Source organism: Colius striatus, chromosome 7 (genome assembly GCF_028858725.1).
Source record: "Colius striatus isolate bColStr4 chromosome 7, bColStr4.1.hap1, whole genome shotgun sequence".
NCBI lineage: Eukaryota > Metazoa > Chordata > Aves > Coliiformes > Coliidae > Colius > Colius striatus.
The window spans coordinates 42698715-42719937 of record NC_084765.1 but is presented as its reverse complement, the minus strand read 5'-3'; the positions used below and the strand labels follow the sequence as shown (position 1 = coordinate 42719937).

Below are 21223 nucleotides of genomic sequence, written 5' to 3'. Positions count from 1 at the left end.
TTAAAAGCAGTACACACAAAATCATGCCCATTTTATTTTCCCCTCCATAAAGAGGAAGAGTGTACCTGGCAAAAGCAGCTGGAGTTTCTTTGTGGTAGAGATATACACAGGCACAACTTCCTCTGTGGTAGGACCCGGGAGTAGTTTGTGTTGGATCACTGTGTGGATTTTCTACAGGCTGATGCTTGCTCCAAGCCAGGTGGATGAGCTGTAGGTTTCCTGTCCTGTAGCTGGGTCTAGAAGAACTTCTATGCACACAAATCATCACAAAACCCTGTTTCCAGGGTGCCTGGACAGTTTCAGTTACCCAGAAAGGTGATGTCAGGAGCCAGAAAACGTAGCTGCAATTTCCAAGGCAGATGACTTTATTCAGGCTTTGTTGTGTTCCTTAAAAGGAGGCGATGGGCTAAAATATACTCTTGTCTTAATTTGCAATCTCCATGGATCTCACTCGGTGATACATAACCATCTGCCTGGAGATCTCTTTCCAGCGATGAGGAGTCACGTTAGTACCATCTTGCCAGTGATACCCTGTTGACATCACAAACTAAGATCAGCTCCTCAGCCAGTGAAGTGAAAGCTACTTGAAATATATTTGTGCTTAAAAGCTAAAAGCAAATGACAGTGTGCTGCAGACTTCTGCATCTGCTCTTGAGCAGCAGAGTCTAAAGTGAAATTGCTGTACGCTGAGCTGATCTTTCTTCAAAACCAATGTATAGTACCCTATTTCTTGTAGAATTACTTTGCAGATGTGAGCTTTGGTGATGTCCTTTGGTGATTACCTATCTTGATAATGTAGTGGTAATGACCAGCTAAGCAGCAAGATATATTAAAAAGAAGTCTTACAGGTATAAAAAGTACTAAACAATTGTTCTCTGTACCTTTGCATTTAGAAAGAGCTGTTATTAGTTGCTTAGCTACCAGTGACCCTTATTACATTTCCATCTGGAAAAAGTGGTGAATTCAAAATCCTGAGGTGGTTCTGTCACAGGGAAAGAGTCTCAAGGTATTTTAAATGCAGAACTTCAATAAGAAGATAACTTTTTTCAGAGCTTAAAAAAAAAAAAACCCAACCCAACAACAATGAAAACCAAAACCCACCCCCACAAATAAACCCCACCTGGACGAAACCCAGAACAGCAGAGGCTCCAAGACCTCCAAGAACAGTTTTGCTGTGGGATGATTTACCTTTCTGTACCTATGAAGGCTTAGTCAGGGGTGCTGGTGTGACTGCCATAGTTCATTGACCTTGCTACAAATAGACATTTAAGACCACTTATGGATTATTTAGGCAAAAGAACATCATTAGAGAGTTCTGTTGACATAGGTTTTCAGTTTATCTCAAATATTCATCATTGCAAGGGAGATATAGATGCCCAAACTTTGTTTTTTAAAGCCAAGAAACAGGGTAAAATCAAAACTTACAACTGCACAGAGGCTGTTAGTTTTAACTTAGAGGATTTCTTCTTGTTTATCTGTATTTAAATAGAGAGCCTGTGAAATGGGCCTGGATAGGCAACCAAATGTGTCCTCCAAGTATTCCCAGAGAAGGGGTAGAATTGTGTCACAGAAGGGAGACAAGGGGAGACACTTGGTAATTTTTATGTTACTTTCATTGTCAGATTTCCCATTTCATCTGTTATAAATTTAAATCATCCATTCATTTTTTTTCCAGATGTTAAGCCATCTAACATTTTGGTAAACTCTAGAGGTGAAATCAAGCTTTGTGATTTTGGTGTCAGTGGACAACTGATAGATTCTATGGCAAACTCGTTTGTTGGCACACGCTCCTACATGTCTGTAAGTACAGATTTTATAGCTTTGAGTTTACTGTACGTTATGGTGGTTATCACAACTGCAGTGATCAAGAAATGAGCCATTGCCAGTACTGCTATTCATGCTTCAGCACTTCCTCATTCCAGGACTATTCTAGTGTCTCATCAGATCACGTTTGTGGGTGTGGGGAGGGAAGAACTGCTGCAAGAAAAATCAATCAACTTGGAATATTTCATAAGCCTACAAGAGAGATGCAATTGCAGATTCCAGTTGGTTAATGCATTTGGGTTTTGTATGCATGTGTCTCCAAAAAAGCCCAGTGTTTATAGTTTGCTTTCCCTCTTAGTGGGGTTCTCTTTCCCCCCTGCTGCAGTCACTGATGTAGGCAGGCTGCTGCCTCACTAGTGATCCTGTTGTGTCTGTTCCCAAGAACCTCACATACCTGCAGCAACAAGAGAAAGGATAGGAGTGGCTGGTGACAGGCCAAGACAGCTCAGCTGAGATGATTTACAGGGTGTTCTTTATTCCTGTGTACGAGGAATACCTTGAAACTTGCTCCGCAGAGGAACTCTTGCATTGTGTTAAAGTCTCAGTTAATGGAAATAACAGGTCTCTTAGTCCAATGTGCACCCTTTGTTCATGCAGTCAGATTGTTCAAGGGTTCTGCCACAGGATTGAAAGTGTGTGGGCTTAAACTTACGGGGGAAAAAGCATAATAACGCTGCTTCTGTTCAGCACAGGAGCTGCACTTCAACATCAAAGGCAATATTCTCTTTTCTTAATCATTTGATATTGGTATCTTACTGAAATACAACTGGCTTATGGTCTCACATGCATCCAGGGGCTATTGCTAATTAGCTAAAGAAAAGAAATCACAGCTTCCTCTCTTCTGGGTCCTTCCAGTAGAAGGAAGGAGAACAAAGTGCTGTCTGCTCTCAGGTTTCTGCAGTTTATAAAGACTGAGGTTTAGCCTTGTCCTCTGTCATCGTGTGTCCCAGACCAAGCCAGCATGCTGACTTTACTTATGCTTTTCCCTGGTGTCTGCAGTCCACTTTTTTGATGAGATCTCCCTTAGCATAATTTTTCAAACTACAGCTGTAGAGTTGTTAAAACAGCCTGCTCTCCCTGTGAGGGACTGTACAATCACCAAGGTTGAACTTGGGCATCTTTTCTAGATTGGAGTTACTTCTGTATAACAAGCGCTCTGTGTGTTTCCTGCTTTCTTTCATCCACTACCTCCTTCTTTATGCTTACACAAAAGACTTCCCTAAAATGTATCTTTGGTTTTGGGCACCTTTACCCATTGTCCAGCAATTGTATAGTTTGTCCAGATGGCTTTGGAACTAGCTGAAGTAGGACACTGGAGAAGGCTCAAATAGAATCTCAGCAAACATTACAAGCCCCTCACCCGTTATGGCAGAGGGAAGAGACTTTACTGTTTCCAGAATATGCATGTAGTCAGTCAAGAATCTGCACCATAGTGGCAAAATGTGAGCTTGACTTTAGAAAAGCAGAAAACCAAAGTGGATGTTGTCTTTCAGAAGTCTTGGTAAAAACTGATCCATGTATTGAAAATTGCAGAAACGGTATTCACAACATAGTACTGCTAAAGCAAGTGTAAAAACTGAGCAGAGGAGTTAAGGACTAATCCTATGCCTTAATGAAGGACTACTCTTACGTTGTAGTTCTTTAGGCAGAAACAGAAGATGGGTACTGATCAAAACTGATGATCTTTGGAGCAATGTGACTGGCTATCCAGATATGGTTTTAATCACAATTCAGCTGACCAGAAATCCCCTACCTAAATACCTTTCCAGCATTTGAGTCTCCTAAAGACAATATAAGATATGTTTTTAGCTGAGGCTGTTTTATCTGCATGTGTCTGTAGTGCCTACACAGTTAGCATGTGTATATAGTCTAGTCAGAATTTGTTTGTCCCTTTCCAGATTGTTTTTTCCTGAAGGAAGCTTAAGCCTATTGCTTTAGTATTTGTCAGGCCATAATGTGTGAGTGGTGAAGCTGGCAGAACACTTGTCTGTCTTCCTATCTTGTATCTATTGTTCAATCATTATACCTCCAGGAAAGGTCTGTGCCCTGCATAATGCTTACTGTTCAATTTGTGTGTTATGTTTTGTTACCATTTCAATGGATTCTAGAGGTCAGTGGTTTATTTAGGACTAATTTTAATATGGATCTGACGTGCATACTGCACTTACATAGTCCTTGCATAAATGCATTTCTGCTGTAGGGAGCTGAGAAGTGTCACAAACCACAAGACTATTGCTAGAGCACCAGGTCGCTTTTGGACCCATGTAGAATCAATACAGTTACCTTCCCCGTCCTTCCCAAAGCAGAAAACCAAGAACAGCTTCTCAGGGAAACCAGGTGACTCTTTAATTGCCCGTCCTAGTTTCGCTTTCTTGCTCTTTAATTATCTCATCATCATTCTTAGTTGCAACATTTAAATGTTATGCTAAAGAAAAGAAGCCAGCAAGGTAATAGCATAACTTTTAAGAAGCCTCAGAGTTATTTGCAGTGGTGGTATGCAATGTCTATGGAACTTCTGGAACTCCAGATGAGATGTTTAAAGCAAAAGCTCAGGAAGTCACTCATGGGAACGTGTCATACTAATAAGTTGGGGTTTCATCCTTCATTTTATCCAGGCTATTGCAGAATGCTTTTTGTTTCTGACTATAATACTCTCTCCTCCCTTTGTTTGATTTTTTGGTAGCCGGAAAGACTGCAGGGAACTCATTATTCAGTGCAGTCAGACATATGGAGTATGGGGTTGTCACTGGTGGAAATGGCTATCGGCAGATACCCCATTCCTCCTCCTGACTCTAAGGAGCTGGAACTAATGTTTGGCTGCCCGGTAGAGGGAGATTCTCCAGTCACAGAGACCTCGCCCAGGCAGAGAACACCTGGTCGACCAATGAGCTGTAAGTTAAGTCTGTTAAATTCTCTTCTAATTCCCTTTTCTGTCAGTGTGAAGATGATCTTTTACCTGGTGTTGATCTGCACAGAGTGGCTTTAAACTTGGAAAAAAAAAGCCAGGGTTGTACTGAGCACCTGGCTCAGACTCAGTATGAAGAGGTAGCTGAGAATCAAGGACCAGAGAGCCTTTTGTCAATAACTGAGCTGTTCATGGGCACCATTAGTATCCCAGTCTCTTGTTGTAGTTCATCTCTTGAAGATGGAATGCTGATCTGGGCACAGTAGGGCAATTCCCAGTGGAGTGAATGGTTTGGATCAGACCTGGAAACAGTGTCTCCTTGCATGAAAGTATTGCCCTCTTGCTGTGCCGCTGTTTCTTTTCCTGTGAGAATCGAGTGTATGACTTAACTTCTTAGAACACCCCCTAACATGGAAAGAGATTAACATTGTATTTTCCCCACTTCTGCAATTTCTCCTTAGCCTATGGATCAGACAGCAGACCCCCCATGGCAATCTTTGAGCTCCTTGATTACATCGTCAATGAGGTAATCAACTATTTGCACTTACACAGTTGCACACTTTTAAAGTGTTCAAAAACTTGAGGGAGTCCTAGTGTTGGGATAAGCCTGATCTGGTAATCCTTTGTTGCTGCAGCATGAGGCACATCCTTATGGGTGTTGGCTTGATTTTTAGGTTATTCCCAGAAAAGTTTGGGTTTCTCTGCATCGTTTAAGTAGATTTATGCATTTTCCAGCCTGGATCGTGCAACCTGTTTGGACAGTTAATAGCAAACACAAAGGTCAAGCACGTATAAAACAGGTATCTTTTCCTTAATGAAGGACCTGTTTTATAAAACTATATCTTTGTGTATCTTTTAGCCCCAGGCTCGTTGAGATGAGTGTTTCAGAACTGAGTATTTTCACAAGTGCTACTGAAACTCGTGTGGCTTCACTGCTTGAGTGGGTTCTGTCATTGTTCCAGGGGAATGAATTATCAAACAGTGTGTGACACACCTACTCAAACAGCACACTTGTTTCCCAGGTCCCTGCAAAGACTGGCATTGCTTATGCTACTGTATGTGTAGTGAGAAACTGCTCCTGTTCCTCATCTGCCTGCACAGTTCTCACATTCCAAGCCCGTTTTGCATATTGTGTAACACTTCAAAATGACAGCACTAAATCTTGGAACAGAGTTGGCATTGGATTACTTAAGGTACTATGGAGTTGCTCTTGCAGCATCCCTGAGGAGGTCAGTTTAAGCTGAAAAGCTGCAGTAGCTGACAATTTGGCAAGATTCTCTTCTGCCATCTCTGCTGTAGCACAAGCAGTCTGGAGCCTGAGCTGCCAAGTCCAGCAAAGTGTGCATAACACTGAGTAGCTGAAAGCAAGCCATGTCTCAGCTCTGTGTGTACCAATAGCCCAAGTGCAAGTGCCTGTAGAACCCATGGTATAAGAGCAAAACTTAACTCTGATGCTATAGCAAATATCATGGAGAACAAGGCAATAATATGTGAGTTTTATATGGTACCTCATCTCTATTTATCTGAATTCTTTTTGAATTCAGAATCTGAACAAACTTGTCCCCTGGGACAGAACATTTAGATGAAAATGATTATGGAACTAATGGTGTGCAGGGCATCTTCCCTTTTCCCCAACCTGGAGATACGCAGTGAGGAGAGCTACACAGTGCTGATTACTCCCAGCTGCTCTGAGCCTTCTTTAATGACAACTCCAGGCTGTGTTAACCCCATTCAGGTGTGTGTACAACAGGGGGGAAAAAAAGCACACCAAAATGCACCCTCTCTGGTCTGATTTATTACTGAAATACCTGAAATCCAGCAGCTGTGAGTAATAAGCAAAATTAGTCAGTGATAAACTTGACATCTTTAGTTTCATAAATCATATGGCAGCCTGTCCTTCATTCACATGCATGGATGCTGAAATCTGCTTGACATCTGTTTCAGAGCTCAGCTTTGCAAGAAGGCCTGGGTTGTGCTAGGGCTTTACAGCCTTGCCCAGACACAGACCAGAAAACTGATACACCTCTGGGTAGGTTGTGCATCATCATGTATTAATTGTGCTAAATGATTTATTTAATTATTTGTTTTCAGCCACCTCCAAAACTGCCCAATGGTGTTTTTGGCTCAGAATTTCAAGATTTTGTTAACAAGTGGTGAGTATTTTCTCTGTAGGTTGCAAAGAGACACATTAGAGATCAGCCCTGCTCTCTTGCTGTATCAATCACTTGGCAATCAGCATTCCTACTTGTAGGCTGTGGCAAATGTAAAGTCATTTCAGTCAGCATAATGCTTTTTCTTTGACTGTTAATGTGCCTAAAGCTCACTTGGCAGGCACCAGCTTTTCAGCCTGTGCATCCAAATAGAACCCCAAAGCTGAGAGATGTTCCCCCTCTTTAAGGTAAAACTTGTGTTTCTGTGTGCAGCTTAGATTAGTGCTTTCTCAGCAGTGGAGGCACCATGGTACTTAGACTCTGATCATACAGCACACTTCTGAGGAAGCATCCTTACTTTTAAGGGTAGCCTTCACAGCATTCTGCAGTGGGTGTTCCATGGGATGCAGAAGTCTTACAAGCTCCAGATGTGTGTTTTCTTTCCCAGTGCTTCACTGAACTAACACCTTTCTCACAGCAGTCATTCTCACATGTATTTACTTCTCCAGTCTCACTTCAGTGATGCCAGCACTGAATCAGTCTCTTCAGTGCTTAGGGAGGCAGGTCACTACAAATTAGTTATTAAAAGCTACATATACGTGTTTACTGTTCCTAAGGGTAATGCAACAGCTGTACTTGATACTGAGCTTGAAAAGACTTAGGTAAAACGAGCTTGAGGGGTAAAGTGGTTCATACTGCTGAGTTTTTGTTTAAATGGGAATTTGATCTCTCCAGCCTGGTTATAGAAACTCACTCCTGCCCTGCTGAACAGGGTCAGACAACTCAGGATCTCATACCTAAAACTGGACCTGTGGAACCCGTGGAAGGGAATTGCTTTCAGACCCTGCTCTGTTTGAGAGGCACCACGTTGCCTAATGCCTTTATCTAGAGTGGTATCTTCAGGCCAGAGCAGCACACCAACATGACAGAACTTGATCCTTATTTTAAAAGGTAACAGTGTGTAACTTGTGTAACACTCTCTGTTTCCCCAGTTTAATTAAAAACCCTGCTGAGAGAGCCGATTTGAAGCAGCTGATGGTAAGTGGAAGTTCTTAACTTGAAATAAGAGCATTTTTTCATGTAGGTTGGATTCCTCAGCCGAACTGAAATTGGGATCAGATCATGTGGCCTAGAATGTAGTTTGTGGCCTCTGACACCAGCAGCTCAAAGTTTGAGGAGGGGTTGCTGTTCTGACCTGGAGATAAGGGGCTGCAGGCTTTCACACAGTCCTGGAACTGGGACTGACAAGGTCGAGACTGAAATGGGTGGGTTTTGGAGTCTGCCAGCTGATGATTACAGTGAGTGTATGACCTAATGCTGTTAAATTAATCAGCAAAAGAATTCTTTCTTGGGTTTGACTCAATAAAGTATATAGATTATTTTTAGGAGGATGAAAGAACGAGGTTCCACATTCCTTCTGAACTAGTTAATACCTCTGCTATCTGTTGCAAAACACAAGATCTGCTGCTTCATCAGCTTTGTCTTGCAAAATCTGTAGAACTACTAGACACAGACAGCTCCTGCATTGCTGTTTTTTTCTGCATGAAATGACCTTACCAGTTTCAGCCCATCTTTCCATGGCCTTCAGTGTAATGCTGCAGCTTCAGTTCTGCTGCAGAACATCGAGGCTTTCTCTGCCCTCCTCCTGCTGTACAATAAGGACACAAAAGGCAGGCAGGCAGGCTCTTGCTGTTCCAAAAAGCCTTTCTGTGCACAGACAGACATTTTCCAAAGTATTATCTCAAGTGGCTGAGTCACGTCCTTATTGCATAGTGTGGTGTAAGTACTGTGCAGCAGGCCCTGTGTAGGCAGTGCTCCTGGAATACTTTGCAGTGTGTACATCTCACGCTGGTTATTTCCATAATCCTGCAGGAAAGCTCTCCTGGCCACTTGGTGCAGTTTGCCACATTTTTATAGCAGAAAGTGAACTGGATTGATTTTGTGTTTCATGTTGTTCATGGTGATTGTTGTTCAAGCACTCAGTCTGTTAAATAACAACCATCTTCTTCTCCTCTGCTCAGATTCATGCTTTCATTAAGAGATCTGAAGCGGAGGAGGTGGATTTTGCGGGGTGGCTTTGTTCAACCATAGGCCTTAACCAACCCAGCACACCCACACACGCTGCTGGAGTCTGAGTGGGGAAGAGCAGATCCTGTACTGTACATCTGTTAACAACAACGCTCTTTTGGTCCCGTTTCCTCAGCTTGTACCTGTTCAAACACGTTACTTCACCTCTTAAGGAAGAATGTCTCTATAGCATGTGCCAAATGGGTTTGAATTTTGTCATAACTAATTGGTATTGTATTGGATCCCATTCGTTCACTGCCCAAAGCGTCAGATGTTTCAGTTACAGTGCTTGCTGATTTTAAGTGATTATGGGTATTCTTTCTTAATGAAAAATATCACTGGGGGGTCTCTGCCCTCGGCTGGTTTGAACTTTATCAAGATTCTTTGTAAATCGTTGGTACTTCAATCATGCTTTACCTAATCTCCCACGCAGAAAGGGTTAGGGATGCTCCAAAACTCTTACGTGTTGAGCATGCTTTTGCTGCTGCCAAACTGTGTCTAAAAGTTAGGCATAATGGTTCCAATTTTGCTGTTGTTTAGAGATTTCTCTTTCCAAGTAAAGAAGGCAACAGCTCTGCATTTCTTGGAATGTCCAGGGCAATATTCTCATTGTAGAACTTGTTCATATTTCTATATTTATTTGAAAACATATCCTCATACTTGGGTTTAGTGATGTATGTCTTTCTAATTGATTTTTTTAAAAGAAGTTAGTTCTTGGAAGTGTCCTGCAGAATCCAGACAAAGGTCCAGGCAATTTGCTTTCTTTTAACCTGAAGATTCACAACAACTGTGTTTAGTGTCTGAAGTGTATGAAGATCCTCTATTGTTTTATGCTCTCAGATGTTTAGCAATGGATTCTCTTAATAAATATATTATCAAGTAACTTCTTCAAGACTTTCTTAGAACTAAGAAACTGAACCAAAGCCTTACTCTGAAGTCACTGCTGCATTACACACCCTTCCTCTAGGTATTTTTCCACAACTCTGCAACCTCCTTAGTTCTCGGAGGTACGAGATTGCAGATGTAAAATGACAGTGTGTGAAACAAGGCTGGAGCCAGTTGCTGTTGTGCTGTGTTCATGCAGTTTCTGGGGCTCTGTGCAAGGGCAGAGGGAAGCCTGACTGCAGAGCTGTTGCCTGTGTCGTGCTTACACGTGTACAGCCTTGATGCTCAGTTCAGTGCTGTAACCTCCTGTGTGAGGTGTGACAAGCCCCTTCCCAGGACAGCCCAGCACTGTGGCACAAAACCGGAGCCTGTCACCCACAGCAGGGGCAAGAATTGCTTCTCTGCACCTAGGAACCAGAAGTGACTGCACTGCACTCCTTTCTTCAGGTTCTTTTTTCTTCACTTCATCTTATTGATGCTGTACAACAGAACAGGGAGAGGGGAGTTACAGCTGTGACTGTCCTGATGCCTTCACAGCCATGCAGAGCAGCACTATAACCAGTTCAGCTCCTTGAAAGGATGTTTGGACAAGGAAATAGCTGAAGTTCTTTCCCTAAAGGAATCCCAATCCCTCTAGACCTGCCCTAAAGGAATCCCAATCACTCTAGACATGCCCTGAAGGAATCCCAATCACTCTAGACATGAACTTCCACTTGGCTAACACTATCAGGTGTCAGAGGGACAGAGTAGCCCTCAACCCCTCAACAGCAGGAAGTGACTCACTGACAGGGCCAAGGGTCCTTTCACCTGGTCCCTGCTGGCATGTGGCTGTGGGTAGGAGCAGCAACCTGTTGGCATTCACTTAACATCAGGTCTGTGCTTTGCATGTGGATTATGTGCCCTAACCTTCAGAACCACACTAGTACTTACTGTGGGAAACAGGAAGGGGCAGCTTGTGAGCAGCAAAGTTGTACACATTCCCCATTATTGCTGATGGGAATTAAAGAGTGCAAGCACAGGGCCTGGGACAGCAGGAACAATTCTTTATTGCAACATGCCATAGACTGAGTCTGGTGGAATCCAAACACAAGCAGGGGCCTGGGTCACAGCAGCCAGTACATACATGAGAACTCTGCACCATCCTCAAGACCATCCATTTTTCTGTAGTCTTGTTGCAAGAGTGAGAGGAGCCCAGTGCTGTGCCCCAACCATGCTGAGCACTGTCAGAGGTAAAGAAAGGAGAGGCTGGCTACTGCGTTTCTCACACATACTCCTGAAGTATGTGATGCTGCAACCTGTAATACTTTCTCCTCACACTTTTGGGTTCTTTAACCCTTGAGTCTGGGTAAGGCTTTGCTGAGTCTTCTGCACTCCTGGTTGAAGCCTCTTTGTTAAGCCATCCAGAATTCTCAAAAAGCACTGAGCCTGTGGGAGAAGGTGAAGGTACATTTACATTCCAACATGCAGTTTCTATCACTACAAACTAAATAAAAGCCAAACAAAGACTCTCTCTCCTCCAAGAGAGGCAAGGACGCCCTGGAACTTGAGTCATGTGCTCTCTGATCACATCCAGGACACAGGACACTTCTCCAAGCTCCTTTCCTGCTCTTAGAAGCAAACTTTGGAAGAGTGCTTATTCCATTTTTCCCTTGAGCAATGCCAGAGCCAGCAGCAGCACCTTTCAATACCAGTGGGGAAGCACCCAGCCCTGGCTTGAACTGCCTGGGCTCCTACTGAGGCAGTTGACAAAGTGGCAGAGTTAAAATATGACTTCCATTGTTTGTATTTAATCAGAGTAACAGCCTTTGGGCTTTAAAGCAAGTCTGTAAGAATGGATACAATAACCAGCTGCACTGCATGGTGTGTGCAGGCCCTGAGGAAAAGGAACACAGTGTCTTTGGGTCAGAGCAGCATCAGCTTGTTACCCTGCCATTAAAGAAACTGGGGAGGGGACTTCACTTTCCACTTCATTACCAAGCTCTTAAGCCCCTCACTCCTCCTTGAAGATCACTTGAAAGCAGAAAGTGGCCTTGCATTGATTTATGAAGTATTGTGAGTGCAAAAGGAAACAACACTGATTTAAAAATAGCAGTTCCTTACTACAAGCAACAGACACTGATTCTTGCTGTGGACAAATAAAAGGCTAACTGACTGCTAATCAGAGAGAGGGGGAAGCAGAAAGTCCTTCACTGGTACCATCAGACAGACAGGGCTGAAGGAGAGCACCAGCAGCTACAAAGAGAGGCTGCCTCGTTACCATGCTCAGGACGAGGCTGCTGGAGCAGTACCTGTTTCCCCCAGCCTCAGGACACTTCCACCGCCAGCAGGGAGCAGAGTCCCCTTCCCTGTGCAACTGAACACCGCAGCTGGGAGCCCAGGGACAGCCCTGCACACAGCTTTGCTCAGTTTAGGCACAGGAGGTTGTAACAGAAGGCCCCTGTGGCCTGGTTTTATTGTTCAGCATCAGGAAATAAGAACAGCTGTTATTGCTCTCAGTGTACATGTGAAGTTAGTCTGACTCCATTTGTGACCTCTCCCATCACGTACGAAGACGTCCTAAGCTACATTTGGCTTTAAACGTGGATCTGATGATGCTACATATTTGTGCAGCAGATTTCCCTTCTTTATCATCCAAGTCAACGCGTGCCAAGCTCTTGACATTCACGTGTTCAGGTGTAACTACACTCCAGAGTCTGGCACATGGTACAGCTCATCCTTACCCAGGGCAAAACAAACATCAGTTTGTCAATTTGATACGAATAAAGAAGAAATTCCTGAGTCTGTATGAAAACCCATCTCTTGGTTCTCTCAGGAGTCAGATTCCTCTTCCTCCTCCTCCTCGTTTTCACGATCCTGAAGGCTTAGGTGTAGTTCAGTCTGGTTGATAGCAGCCTCGTTGTCCATCTGCCCAAGAGTCTGCCACAATAAAAGAGTTTGTGCTAATTATCCAAACCAGCAGCGATTCCCTAATGCTCCTCAGATCACTACTGAAAGTGCACAGCCAGTCACAGCATCTGTTAGAAGCCCCAGTACTACAACTGTGGGCTGCAGGAGCCTGTGGCAGGGACAAGCACCACTGCCCCGTGCAAGAGTCTCACCCGGTTCAGGCTGACCCTGTATGTAGGCAAACGTTCAGGTGCTGTCTGTGCCTCCACCCTCCTGCACCTCCATGGTAAAGGCTCTTGGAGATAATTAACAGCAAAACGAAGCCACTCCAATGCTGAGCAGGGATTGCCCAGCGCCCTGGGAACAACGTACTGCCTTCAGGGGTGGGAAAAGGCAACAAACCAGCAAGGAACCAGGCGGGTTTTACAGCTCAGCAGTTAATAAGCAGCACGAACAAGGTGACCATGAGCACTCGAGATGAAAACCTCTCCCAGGAGCACAGGCAGCTGTTCCGTCGCTGCAGCCGCCCTCCCCAGCACCTCACAGGATGAGGCCCCTTACCGTGTGCGTGTCCTGTGCCGCAGCTCCCGGGGAGCCGGGTCCCGGCTCCTCCTTGCAGCGGATCATGGACTGCAGCGCCAGCTCTTCCACCTGCCAACACGGGAGCACAGCGGCCTTTGCAGCCGTTATTCCGGCGGTACGTGAAGTGTTAAACATTTAACGGCAGCAGTAAAGGCAAAGCTTTCACAGGCCGCTCCAGCGCGGCAGTACCCGGCGGTGAGGGCCGGCCCCGGCCCCGGCCCCGCCCGCGGGCACGACGGACAGGCCGCGCTCGGGCGAGCCGCGGGAGCGGAGCCGCCGCAACGGCAGGGGGCAGCCTGCTGCGCTGCGCGGCTCAGGAGCGGCACCCGCACCGGCACCCGCACCCGCGCCAAGGAGAGCCGCCGCGTGTCCTGCGCGGCTCAGGAGCGGCACCCGCACCGCACCCGCACCCGCGCCAAGGAGAGCCGCCGCGTGTCCTGCGCGGCTCAGGAGCGGCACCCGCACCCGCACCCAGCAGAGCCGCCGCGTGTCCTGCGCGGCTCAGGAGCGGCACCCGCACCCGCACCCAGCAGAGCCGCCGCGTGTCCTGCGCGGCTCAGGAGCGGCACCCGCACCCGACCCGCACCCAGCAGAGCCGCCGCGTGTCCTGCGCGGCTCAGGAGCGGCACCCGCACCCGCACCCAGCAGAGCCGCCGCGTGTCCTGCGCGGCTCAGGAGCGGCACCCGCACCCAGCAGAGCCGCCGCGTGTCCTGCCCGGCTCAGGAGCGGCACCCGCACCCGCACCCGACCCGCACCCAGCAGAGCCGCCGCGTGTCCTGCGCGGCTCAGGAGCGGCACCCGCACCCGCACCCAGCAGAGCCGCCGCGTGTCCTGCGCGGCTCAGGAGCGGCACCCGCACCCGCACCCAGCAGAGCCGCCGCGTGTCCTGCGCGGCTCAGGAGCGGCACCCGCACCGCACCCGCACCCAGCAGAGCCGCCGCGTGTCCTGCGCGGCTCAGGAGCGGCACCCGCACCCGCACCCAGCAGAGCCGCCGCGTGTCCTGCGCGGCTCAGGAGCGGCACCCGCACCGCACCCGCACCCAGCAGAGCCGCCGCGTGTCGGGCCGGGCCCGCGCTGACCCTGAGGCGCGTGAGCTGCTCGCGCAGCGCCGCCCGCACGCGCAGCAGCGTCTCCTCCTCGCGCCGCAGCTCCTGCAGCCGGCTCAGCATCCTGCGCGCGCCGCCGCGGCGCCCTCTGACGTCACGGCGCCGCCAGCGCGCGGCAGCTGCCCCCTGCCGTCGCGGCGGCTCCGCGCCCGCGGGCTCCTGCGGCTCGCCCCAGCTCGAGCGGGGCACACAGAACTCGTCCAGCTGGGTTGGGATGTCCCCAGAGAAGGAGCCTCCACAGCCCAGCGGGGCAGCCCCTGCCAGGGCTCCCTCACCTCAACAGGGAACAAGTTTTGCTTTGGAACCTATTCTGTTGCAGCTTGTCCCCGCTGCCCCTTGTCCTGTCATTGGCCATCACTGAGCACAGCCTGGCTCCAGCCTCCTCACACCCACCCTTGATGGGTTTGTAAACATTCATGAGGTCACCCCTCGGCCTCCTCCAAGATGAAGAGTCCCAGCTCCCTCAGCCTTTCATCACAAGGGAAATGCTCCACTCCATCATCTCTGTGTCCCTGCCCTGAACTCTCTCCAGCAGCTCCCTGTCCTTCTGCAACTGAGGGGCCCAGAACTGGACACAATATTCCAGACGCTGTCTCACAAGGGCCAGCACAGGAGGAGGCACTGAAAGCCATCGGCCATGGCCTCCTTCTTCTCTCCACTTAAAAGCCTGCTCAAAAAAATGCCCCTCAGAACCCACCCCCCAAGCACAAGAAGACATCATTTCTCTGTTCCAATAGAATTTATTGTCTCATGACCCTGGGTACAGGTTCCTGCACACAGGGAGATGAAGCCCCACACCAAGGGTTTATGCTTCAGCCTTGCCCTTTGCAGCAGTCTTGGTAGTCCTGGCAGTCTTGGCTGCAGTCTCTGCCTTCTTGGCTGCCAGCTTGGCCTGGGCCTTGGCTTTCTTCTCTTCCTTAAGTTTATGCTAAAAAAGACAAAAAGAGACAATGAGCACAGCAGGCAAAGTACCCACAGGGCTGTCAGCTGCTGGGGCAGGCGCTGCCACTCACGTTCTGCGCGTGGCGCAGGATGGTGTTGCGCCGCATGGTCTTGGCGTACGGGTTCAACTTGATCATGATTCTCAGATTCTTCAGAGGATTCTTCTTCAGGACCCTACGGTGGATCTTCTTCCTGTAAAAAGCAGAGGCATCTCACCACTTCATGTCAAGTGTAATTTAGGAGAGTCACAGAATGGTGAGGTTGGAAGGGACTTTTGGGGCTCATCCAGTCCAACCCCCGGCTAAAGCAGGTTCCACTTAGATCAGGGGGCACAGGAACGTGTCCAGGTGGGTTTGGACACCTCCTGGGAAGGAGCCTGCACACCCTCCCCGGGCAGCCTGGGCCAGGGCTCCCTCACCCTCAGAGAGTTTTTCCTTGTGTTTGAATGGAACCTTTCCTGTTCCAGCTTCTTTCCAGTATCCCTTGTCCCATCACTGGATACAACAGAAAGAAGTGCTGCCCCAACCTCCTGCCACCCACCAGTCAGCTATTGGTAAATATCAGTGAGATCCCCTTGCAGTCTGCTCTTGCCTAAACAGCCCCAGGTCCCTTCCTCGTAAGTTGCTCCAGTCCCCAATTCCCAGTATTTATACCCAGAATGTAAAGAAATCCCAGCCCTGTCTGACACCCCAGGCCACGGAGATCCGTGATGCTCGGAACTGCTGAGAAGCCTGTGCTTCACTTCACTGATGAAGCCCCTTACTTGGGAGGCCGCAGAGCCTTCTGGATTTCCTGGCTTCTCATGATCCTCCCAATGTCCGTATTGGTCATCTTGTGCATGGGCAGGCTGCAAAACAGACCATGTCACAGTGAGCACTGCTGGGGGAAGGGAAGCAGTGCTCGTGGCAGGGAGGGGTTTGCTCTCTGGGCCGTTTCACCCCGCTGCTTACTTGTAGTCGCTCTTGAGCGTGGCGGCTTTGCGCCAGGTGCCGTACAGATCATCCAGCTTGCGGAAAGCACTTTCTGTCCAAATGCAGAAGCGCCCAACGTGGCCCCCGGGAGCAAGTCTCAGCAGGTTCAGTTTGTTTACGTTGAGAAGGGTAATTCCTAGGGAAAAAATAAACTTATCTCAGATAAACTGATCCCTGCTTGTTTGCATCTAAAAACCAGGGAGCCCGGGACTGAGCAGTACGTGGATGAAGTGGTATGCAGCAACACAGAGGGGCATTAGCATCTGCACTACAGAGTCTGACACCTACACATCAAAATGTATTCAATTTTACAAAATAACCACCTTGACAGCCTCATTTTTAACCCAAGTGCAGTTTGGGGCTGGTTACAGCCACAACATTTGTCACTAACACCCCCCCATCAGCAGAACAGCCTCTTGCAGAGAATGTGTGTTGGCTACCTCGGCAAGTCAGAACTTCCACTAAATCATGTGTTTCAGAAACACGGACCAATGAAGTGGAATCTCATCACTCTGGGCAGCCTCCCGACGCGAGAGCACAGGCGTGTCCCAAGGCCACCTACCTGGGATGTTGCGGAACGCTCTGATGATACCGTTGTCCTCGTTGTAGATGATGCAGGGTCCCCTGCGCTGGATGCGACGCCGATTCCTCATTTTACCCTTTCCGGCCCTCATACGCTGAGAGGCGTAAACCTGTGTGAAAAGGAAGCTTGTCAACAGTCAAAACAGACCAAATCCCACTAGTAAGGCAGGATACAGCTGCTGAGTCAGAACTTCACGATCATCACTGCTCATCTGAAACACGGACCAGTGAGAAGTTCATCATTCACAGTCACAAAAATACACGATTTACATCAGCAACATCAACATGAAGACACCTAACACAGAGCAAAGCAGCAGAGTAGGAAATTTACACAGCTTAAATGCTTTTTGTTTCTTGTAGTTTCAGGGATCTGTGTTTCTGAACAATGTACCTGCAGCAACCCACCTTCTTGATGTCATTCCAAGCTTTAAGCTTCTTCAGAAGCAGAACAGCTTCCTTGGTTTTCTTGTAACTCTCAACTTTGTCCTCAACCACCAGAGGAAGTTCTGGGATCTCCTCGATGCGGTGACCTAGGAAGGATTTCACAGGACACTGTTACCCACCGATCTTCACGGGACACACTTCTCCAGATTATTGCCTTGTGCATTCAGAAATGATGCATCAAAAACAGTGCAAGTGAATTATCTGATATGGAGGTGTAATAACTACAGCCACGAAGTCTCAGTGGAGGCTCCAGGTCTGCTCAGACTGTTCTTTCTGTACTCGAGACAGTATTAAGCAAATCTTACATTTCCAGGGGCAGAATTCCCACCTTTAGACATGACGAGTGCTGGCAGAGAGGACGCTGCCAGAGCGGAGCAGATGGCGTAACGCTTCTGAGTCGTGTTCACTCTGCGGTGCCAGCGCCGCCAGGTCTTGGTTGGGGCAAACATGCGCCCTCCACGACACATCTAAGCAGCCACAGTTAAGGACAATCAATCTGAAGCTTCTTTTTCTTAGGTGGCTCTGTGATGCTTGCTCAGCGTTAGCTGTTCGTCAGCCATCTGTACCAGCACACCGACAGCAGGCAACTGTCACTGAGCACAGAGTCAGACGCAAATTACAACATCATGGCAAGGGGACACGTGCCAGCGGGCCTGGGACACCCACCCCTCACCACAAATCTGCTTTCCCTCAGCCAAGCCTGAATTTGCATCCACAACATTCTCACCACGACAAACGTCTCAGACCTGGTGGCCCAGGTCACCGCAGACAGCCACTGCCTCAAGGAAAAGATTCAACCTCACATGCAGGGAGTGATTTGTGTGCTTGCCGAGCTCAGTGCACCCGCCTCGAGCGGCAGCGACGGAAGGATACGTTCCCAAAGGCACCCTGGCCCGAGCGGTGAGTGCCGCCGCCTCGGACGCGAGGGATCCGAGCCACGGCTCGGCCCGTGCCCCAGGACTCGGCGCTGGTCTGGTGGCCTGCAACAGGAACAGCCAAGTGCAGAGGGTGAGGACGCTGCAGCTCCCCCAAAGGCACACGTCTGCCCAGCCCCAGATCACCAATCAGAACTTCCACCGTTATCATGGGCTTCAGAAACACGGACCAATGAAGTGGAATCTCATCATCTCAGCGGAGCAGAGCCCCATCAGGTAAATCAACTCTTACCAAAGATCTAGTACATCAACACACTCATCTCTAAGCTTGAGCCTCAGTTTTGAGGTCTGACTGGGCACTGCTGTTCCTACTGGGTTAAAGCATGTTTATGGGAAACACCATCAGAAATGAACCTGACAATGTGTGTTCCCAGCAGAAGCTATCTTCACCTCCAAGCCCCTGAAGCAGCTCTTAACACATGCCCATTCACACAGGTCTTTTCTTGGCAAATGCCCCAGGTAAGTCTCACATGGTCAACATGGAGCAGGGGTAATAAAGAGGAGGTTTTCAGTGCTCTGCCTGATACACTGTGTGAATGGGCAGACAATACAGATTGCAGTCAAGGACCCAGGCACCACAAGACTTTTAGTGACTTACATTTCAAGTACGACTCCAGAGTACTCAAAAGCTTTCACAACACTGTGCTGCTCTTCAGAGTAAGTTGTACCTCATAACACTTAAAATCACACTGCTAATAACCAGGACAGTTGCCTGGCCTTCTGTAATCCCACTGATCATCTTTGACTTTTGTTTCAATTTTAGCTTCCCTATATCCAAGTCAAAAAGCTCCACTGAAACACAAGGAGCAAGTCCTTTGGTGCTGAGGGGAGGGAGCCCTGGCCCAGGCTGCCCAGGGAGGGTGTGGAGGCTCCTGTTCAGGAGGTTCCCAACCCCAGCTGGACACGTTCCTGTGCCCCCTGAGCCAGGGGAAGCTGCTGTAGCAGGGGCTGGGGCTGCACTAGAGATCCCTTCCCACCCCCAGCATTCCAGGTCTCTCCGAAGCCCAAGGCCCGTGCTGCGGCCCAGCCGTACCTGCCAGCTCGCTGACAGCGTAGGGCTGCCTGTTGTTCTTGCGCAGATTGGTGTGAACGAAGTTCACCACATCAGGGCGGATGGGAGCCTTGAACACAGCAGGCAGGGTGACATTTTTGCCTGAGGCTTCCCCCTTCTCAGAGTACACAGAGATTAGTGGTCGAGCACAAGCCTGAGGAAGAAAAAGGGGAAAAACCTCTTTAGCACAAGTTAAGTCAATCAGGAGCACCCCAACCCAGCAAATATTGCTCAGAATGAAGGGGTCTGCAGCTCAGCAGTGCCAGCAGGCTGACAGCAGGCAACTGTCGCTGGACACCGGGTAAGACGCAAATTACATCATCACAGCAATAATTTGCACTTAAAACAGAGCTCCACAGCACAGGCCACATGCAGAAAGGACTGACATTCAACAGGTTTCCAAGTCATTAGGGCAGAATTAATCTAGAACTGAATGTCTGGGCTCTTTAGTAGCACCTTTTCATCCACCTCCCATCTACTCTTCCGAAAGCCAACATAAAACCCACCTGTGTTTATTCAGTTGACAAAATGCGTGTTATTCAGACATGTTAAACAGCTGAAATGCTGGAACCACCTTCTCTAATAAAATGCACAGACTCATCATGGCCACGCACAATCAAAGAGTCACTATTTTGTAAAGTCTGGGGCCCTCCCAACGCCTCCTGGTGCTTTAAAGCTGCTGAGATGAAACAATCAGCTGCCAACAGCAGCTTCCTTTCACAAAGCTTAAAAAATGTCTAATAATAGCTTGCTGCTCTGAACTGCACCCTTGAAAAGAGAATCTTTCCGCGTTATACTGCATTGGTTATAGAGTAAAAGCACATGGCAGAAGCACACAGCAGCAGTATCTTCCTTCCCCTCCCCATCCACAATTCCTTTTAGAGATATTAAATCTACAGAACTGCTACAGAACTTAGGAGTCAATAGGCCTGAAAGCACTATCTCCGTATCTAACTCTGGCCAGGGGCAAGGCCTCAACAAGCAACGAATGTGAGCGAGGTGAAGGAGCCAGGGCACAAGCTGGATTGCATTAACAAGATGTTCTGTTGCAACCCGGTTCCAGGACAAGGCCTCTTAAAGCCCGCTTCGGAGTAAGAAAAATAGGTCAATATAAAAAAGGGAGATCTTTATAGCGACCGTTCTTTCCACTCCACGTGGGCTCAAACGCTGCCGTGTGGCCCGGTTTTGCTTTCAAGGGAAATACGTGAGGAAAACTAGAAAAGCCCTGCCAGAAGGCGATGCGGGCCTCATGTCCCACGCTGCCCAAGGAGCCTCGACTCGCTTTCGGGGCCTTCCGCTGTGCGGCGCGCCGGCAGAGCCTCCCCACACGGGCTCCACGCGGCAGGCCCAGCCCTGACGGCTCCAAAATGGCGGCCGCCCGCCCCACGCCGCGGCCCTCGGGCTGCTGGCGGCACGAGCCGTGTCCGCGAGCCTGGCTCCCCTCGGCCCGGCCCGGCCCGGCCCAGCCGCAGCCCCCGGCCCCGGCCCGGCGGCCCCAGCCGCTGCCGGCCCGCCGCGGCCCCGCGCCTTACCATGGTGGCGGCGGCGGAGCTCTCCTGCTGCCGCCCGTCCCCGCCGCAGCCCCGACCGGAAAAGGAAGGGCGCGTCACTCCCTCCTCGCTATGAGCGATAATCCCGCCGCCTCGTGCCGCACGGTCCGCGGGGCTCCCGGCCGCAGCCTCGGCCCGCGCTCCTCGCTTCTCACGCCTCGGTTCCCTCCTCGGTGCGCGGGGCCGGGAGCAACCCCTCTGGGCGCCTCTATCGCCGCCAGCCGCCTCCCAAACCGAGGGACTCATTTTCTGGCGGAGGGATTGGTCTGGGCGTGTCACCCGTTGCCGAACAATTCAAACATTTCCAGGGGCGGGGCCGTTTCCTCGCGAGGAGGCGCCAG

The 21223-nt window shown here is 49.0% G+C and overlaps 3 protein-coding genes and 5 non-coding genes across 11 annotated transcripts in view; 1 reads left to right on the top strand and 7 right to left on the bottom strand.

Annotated features, from left to right (window-relative positions):
• MAP2K1 (mitogen-activated protein kinase kinase 1) overlaps positions 1–9829 on the top strand; it is a 34936-nt gene extending 25107 nt beyond the window's left edge. Inside the window, exons 6-11 of the mRNA XM_062000171.1 lie at positions 1676–1800; positions 4508–4715; positions 5191–5255; positions 6821–6882; positions 7872–7917; positions 8901–9829. Coding sequence (XP_061856155.1) covers positions 1676–1800; positions 4508–4715; positions 5191–5255; positions 6821–6882; positions 7872–7917; positions 8901–9014 — 620 coding nt within the window. The 3' untranslated portion in view covers positions 9015–9829. The remainder of the gene's footprint in view (positions 1–1675; positions 1801–4507; positions 4716–5190; positions 5256–6820; positions 6883–7871; positions 7918–8900) is intronic.
• A 1030-nt stretch (positions 9830–10859) lies between these two features.
• Positions 10860–14480, bottom strand: SNAPC5 (small nuclear RNA activating complex polypeptide 5). 4 transcript variants are annotated; one of them, XR_009819102.1, is made up of 4 exons: positions 14381–14480; positions 13279–13368; positions 12120–12747; positions 11171–11256 (listed from the first exon to the last, which is right to left on the bottom strand). XR_009819102.1 is itself a non-coding variant. In XM_062000402.1 (3 exons), the coding sequence occupies exons 1-3, from the start codon at positions 14468–14470 to the stop codon at positions 11143–11145; spliced, it is 294 nt and encodes a 97-aa protein (XP_061856386.1). In that variant the 5' UTR covers positions 14471–14480; the 3' UTR covers positions 10860–11142. The 4 variants fall into 4 exon arrangements, 3 of the variants coding, with proteins under 3 accessions (XP_061856386.1, XP_061856388.1, XP_061856389.1); XM_062000402.1 differs by lacking the exon at positions 12120–12747 and having other exon boundaries at positions 10860–11256; XM_062000404.1 differs by having other exon boundaries at positions 11163–12747.
• Positions 14481–15127: 647 nt separating this feature from the next.
• On the bottom strand, positions 15128–21143 carry RPL4 (ribosomal protein L4). Its single transcript, XM_061999383.1, has 10 exons — positions 20865–21143; positions 19315–19486; positions 18220–18326; positions 17675–17813; positions 17308–17432; positions 16883–17012; positions 16300–16456; positions 16113–16196; positions 15421–15541; positions 15128–15335 (listed from the first exon to the last, which is right to left on the bottom strand). The coding sequence occupies exons 1-10, from the start codon at positions 21126–21128 to the stop codon at positions 15213–15215; spliced, it is 1422 nt and encodes a 473-aa protein (XP_061855367.1). The 5' UTR covers positions 21129–21143; the 3' UTR covers positions 15128–15212.
• Positions 16766–16836, bottom strand: LOC133625873 (small nucleolar RNA SNORD18). The gene has a single exon (XR_009819123.1). It is a non-coding gene; the product is annotated as a small nucleolar RNA SNORD18 (small nucleolar RNA).
• LOC133625874 (small nucleolar RNA SNORD18) lies at positions 17083–17150 on the bottom strand. The gene has a single exon (XR_009819124.1). It is a non-coding gene; the product is annotated as a small nucleolar RNA SNORD18 (small nucleolar RNA).
• Positions 17879–17978, bottom strand: LOC133625875 (small nucleolar RNA SNORD16). Its single transcript, XR_009819125.1, has one exon. It is a non-coding gene; the product is annotated as a small nucleolar RNA SNORD16 (small nucleolar RNA).
• LOC133625872 (small nucleolar RNA SNORD18) lies at positions 18407–18478 on the bottom strand. The gene has a single exon (XR_009819122.1). It is a non-coding gene; the product is annotated as a small nucleolar RNA SNORD18 (small nucleolar RNA).
• LOC133625876 (small nucleolar RNA SNORD16) lies at positions 19561–19661 on the bottom strand. The gene has a single exon (XR_009819126.1). It is a non-coding gene; the product is annotated as a small nucleolar RNA SNORD16 (small nucleolar RNA).
• Positions 21144–21223: the final 80 nt, after the last annotated feature.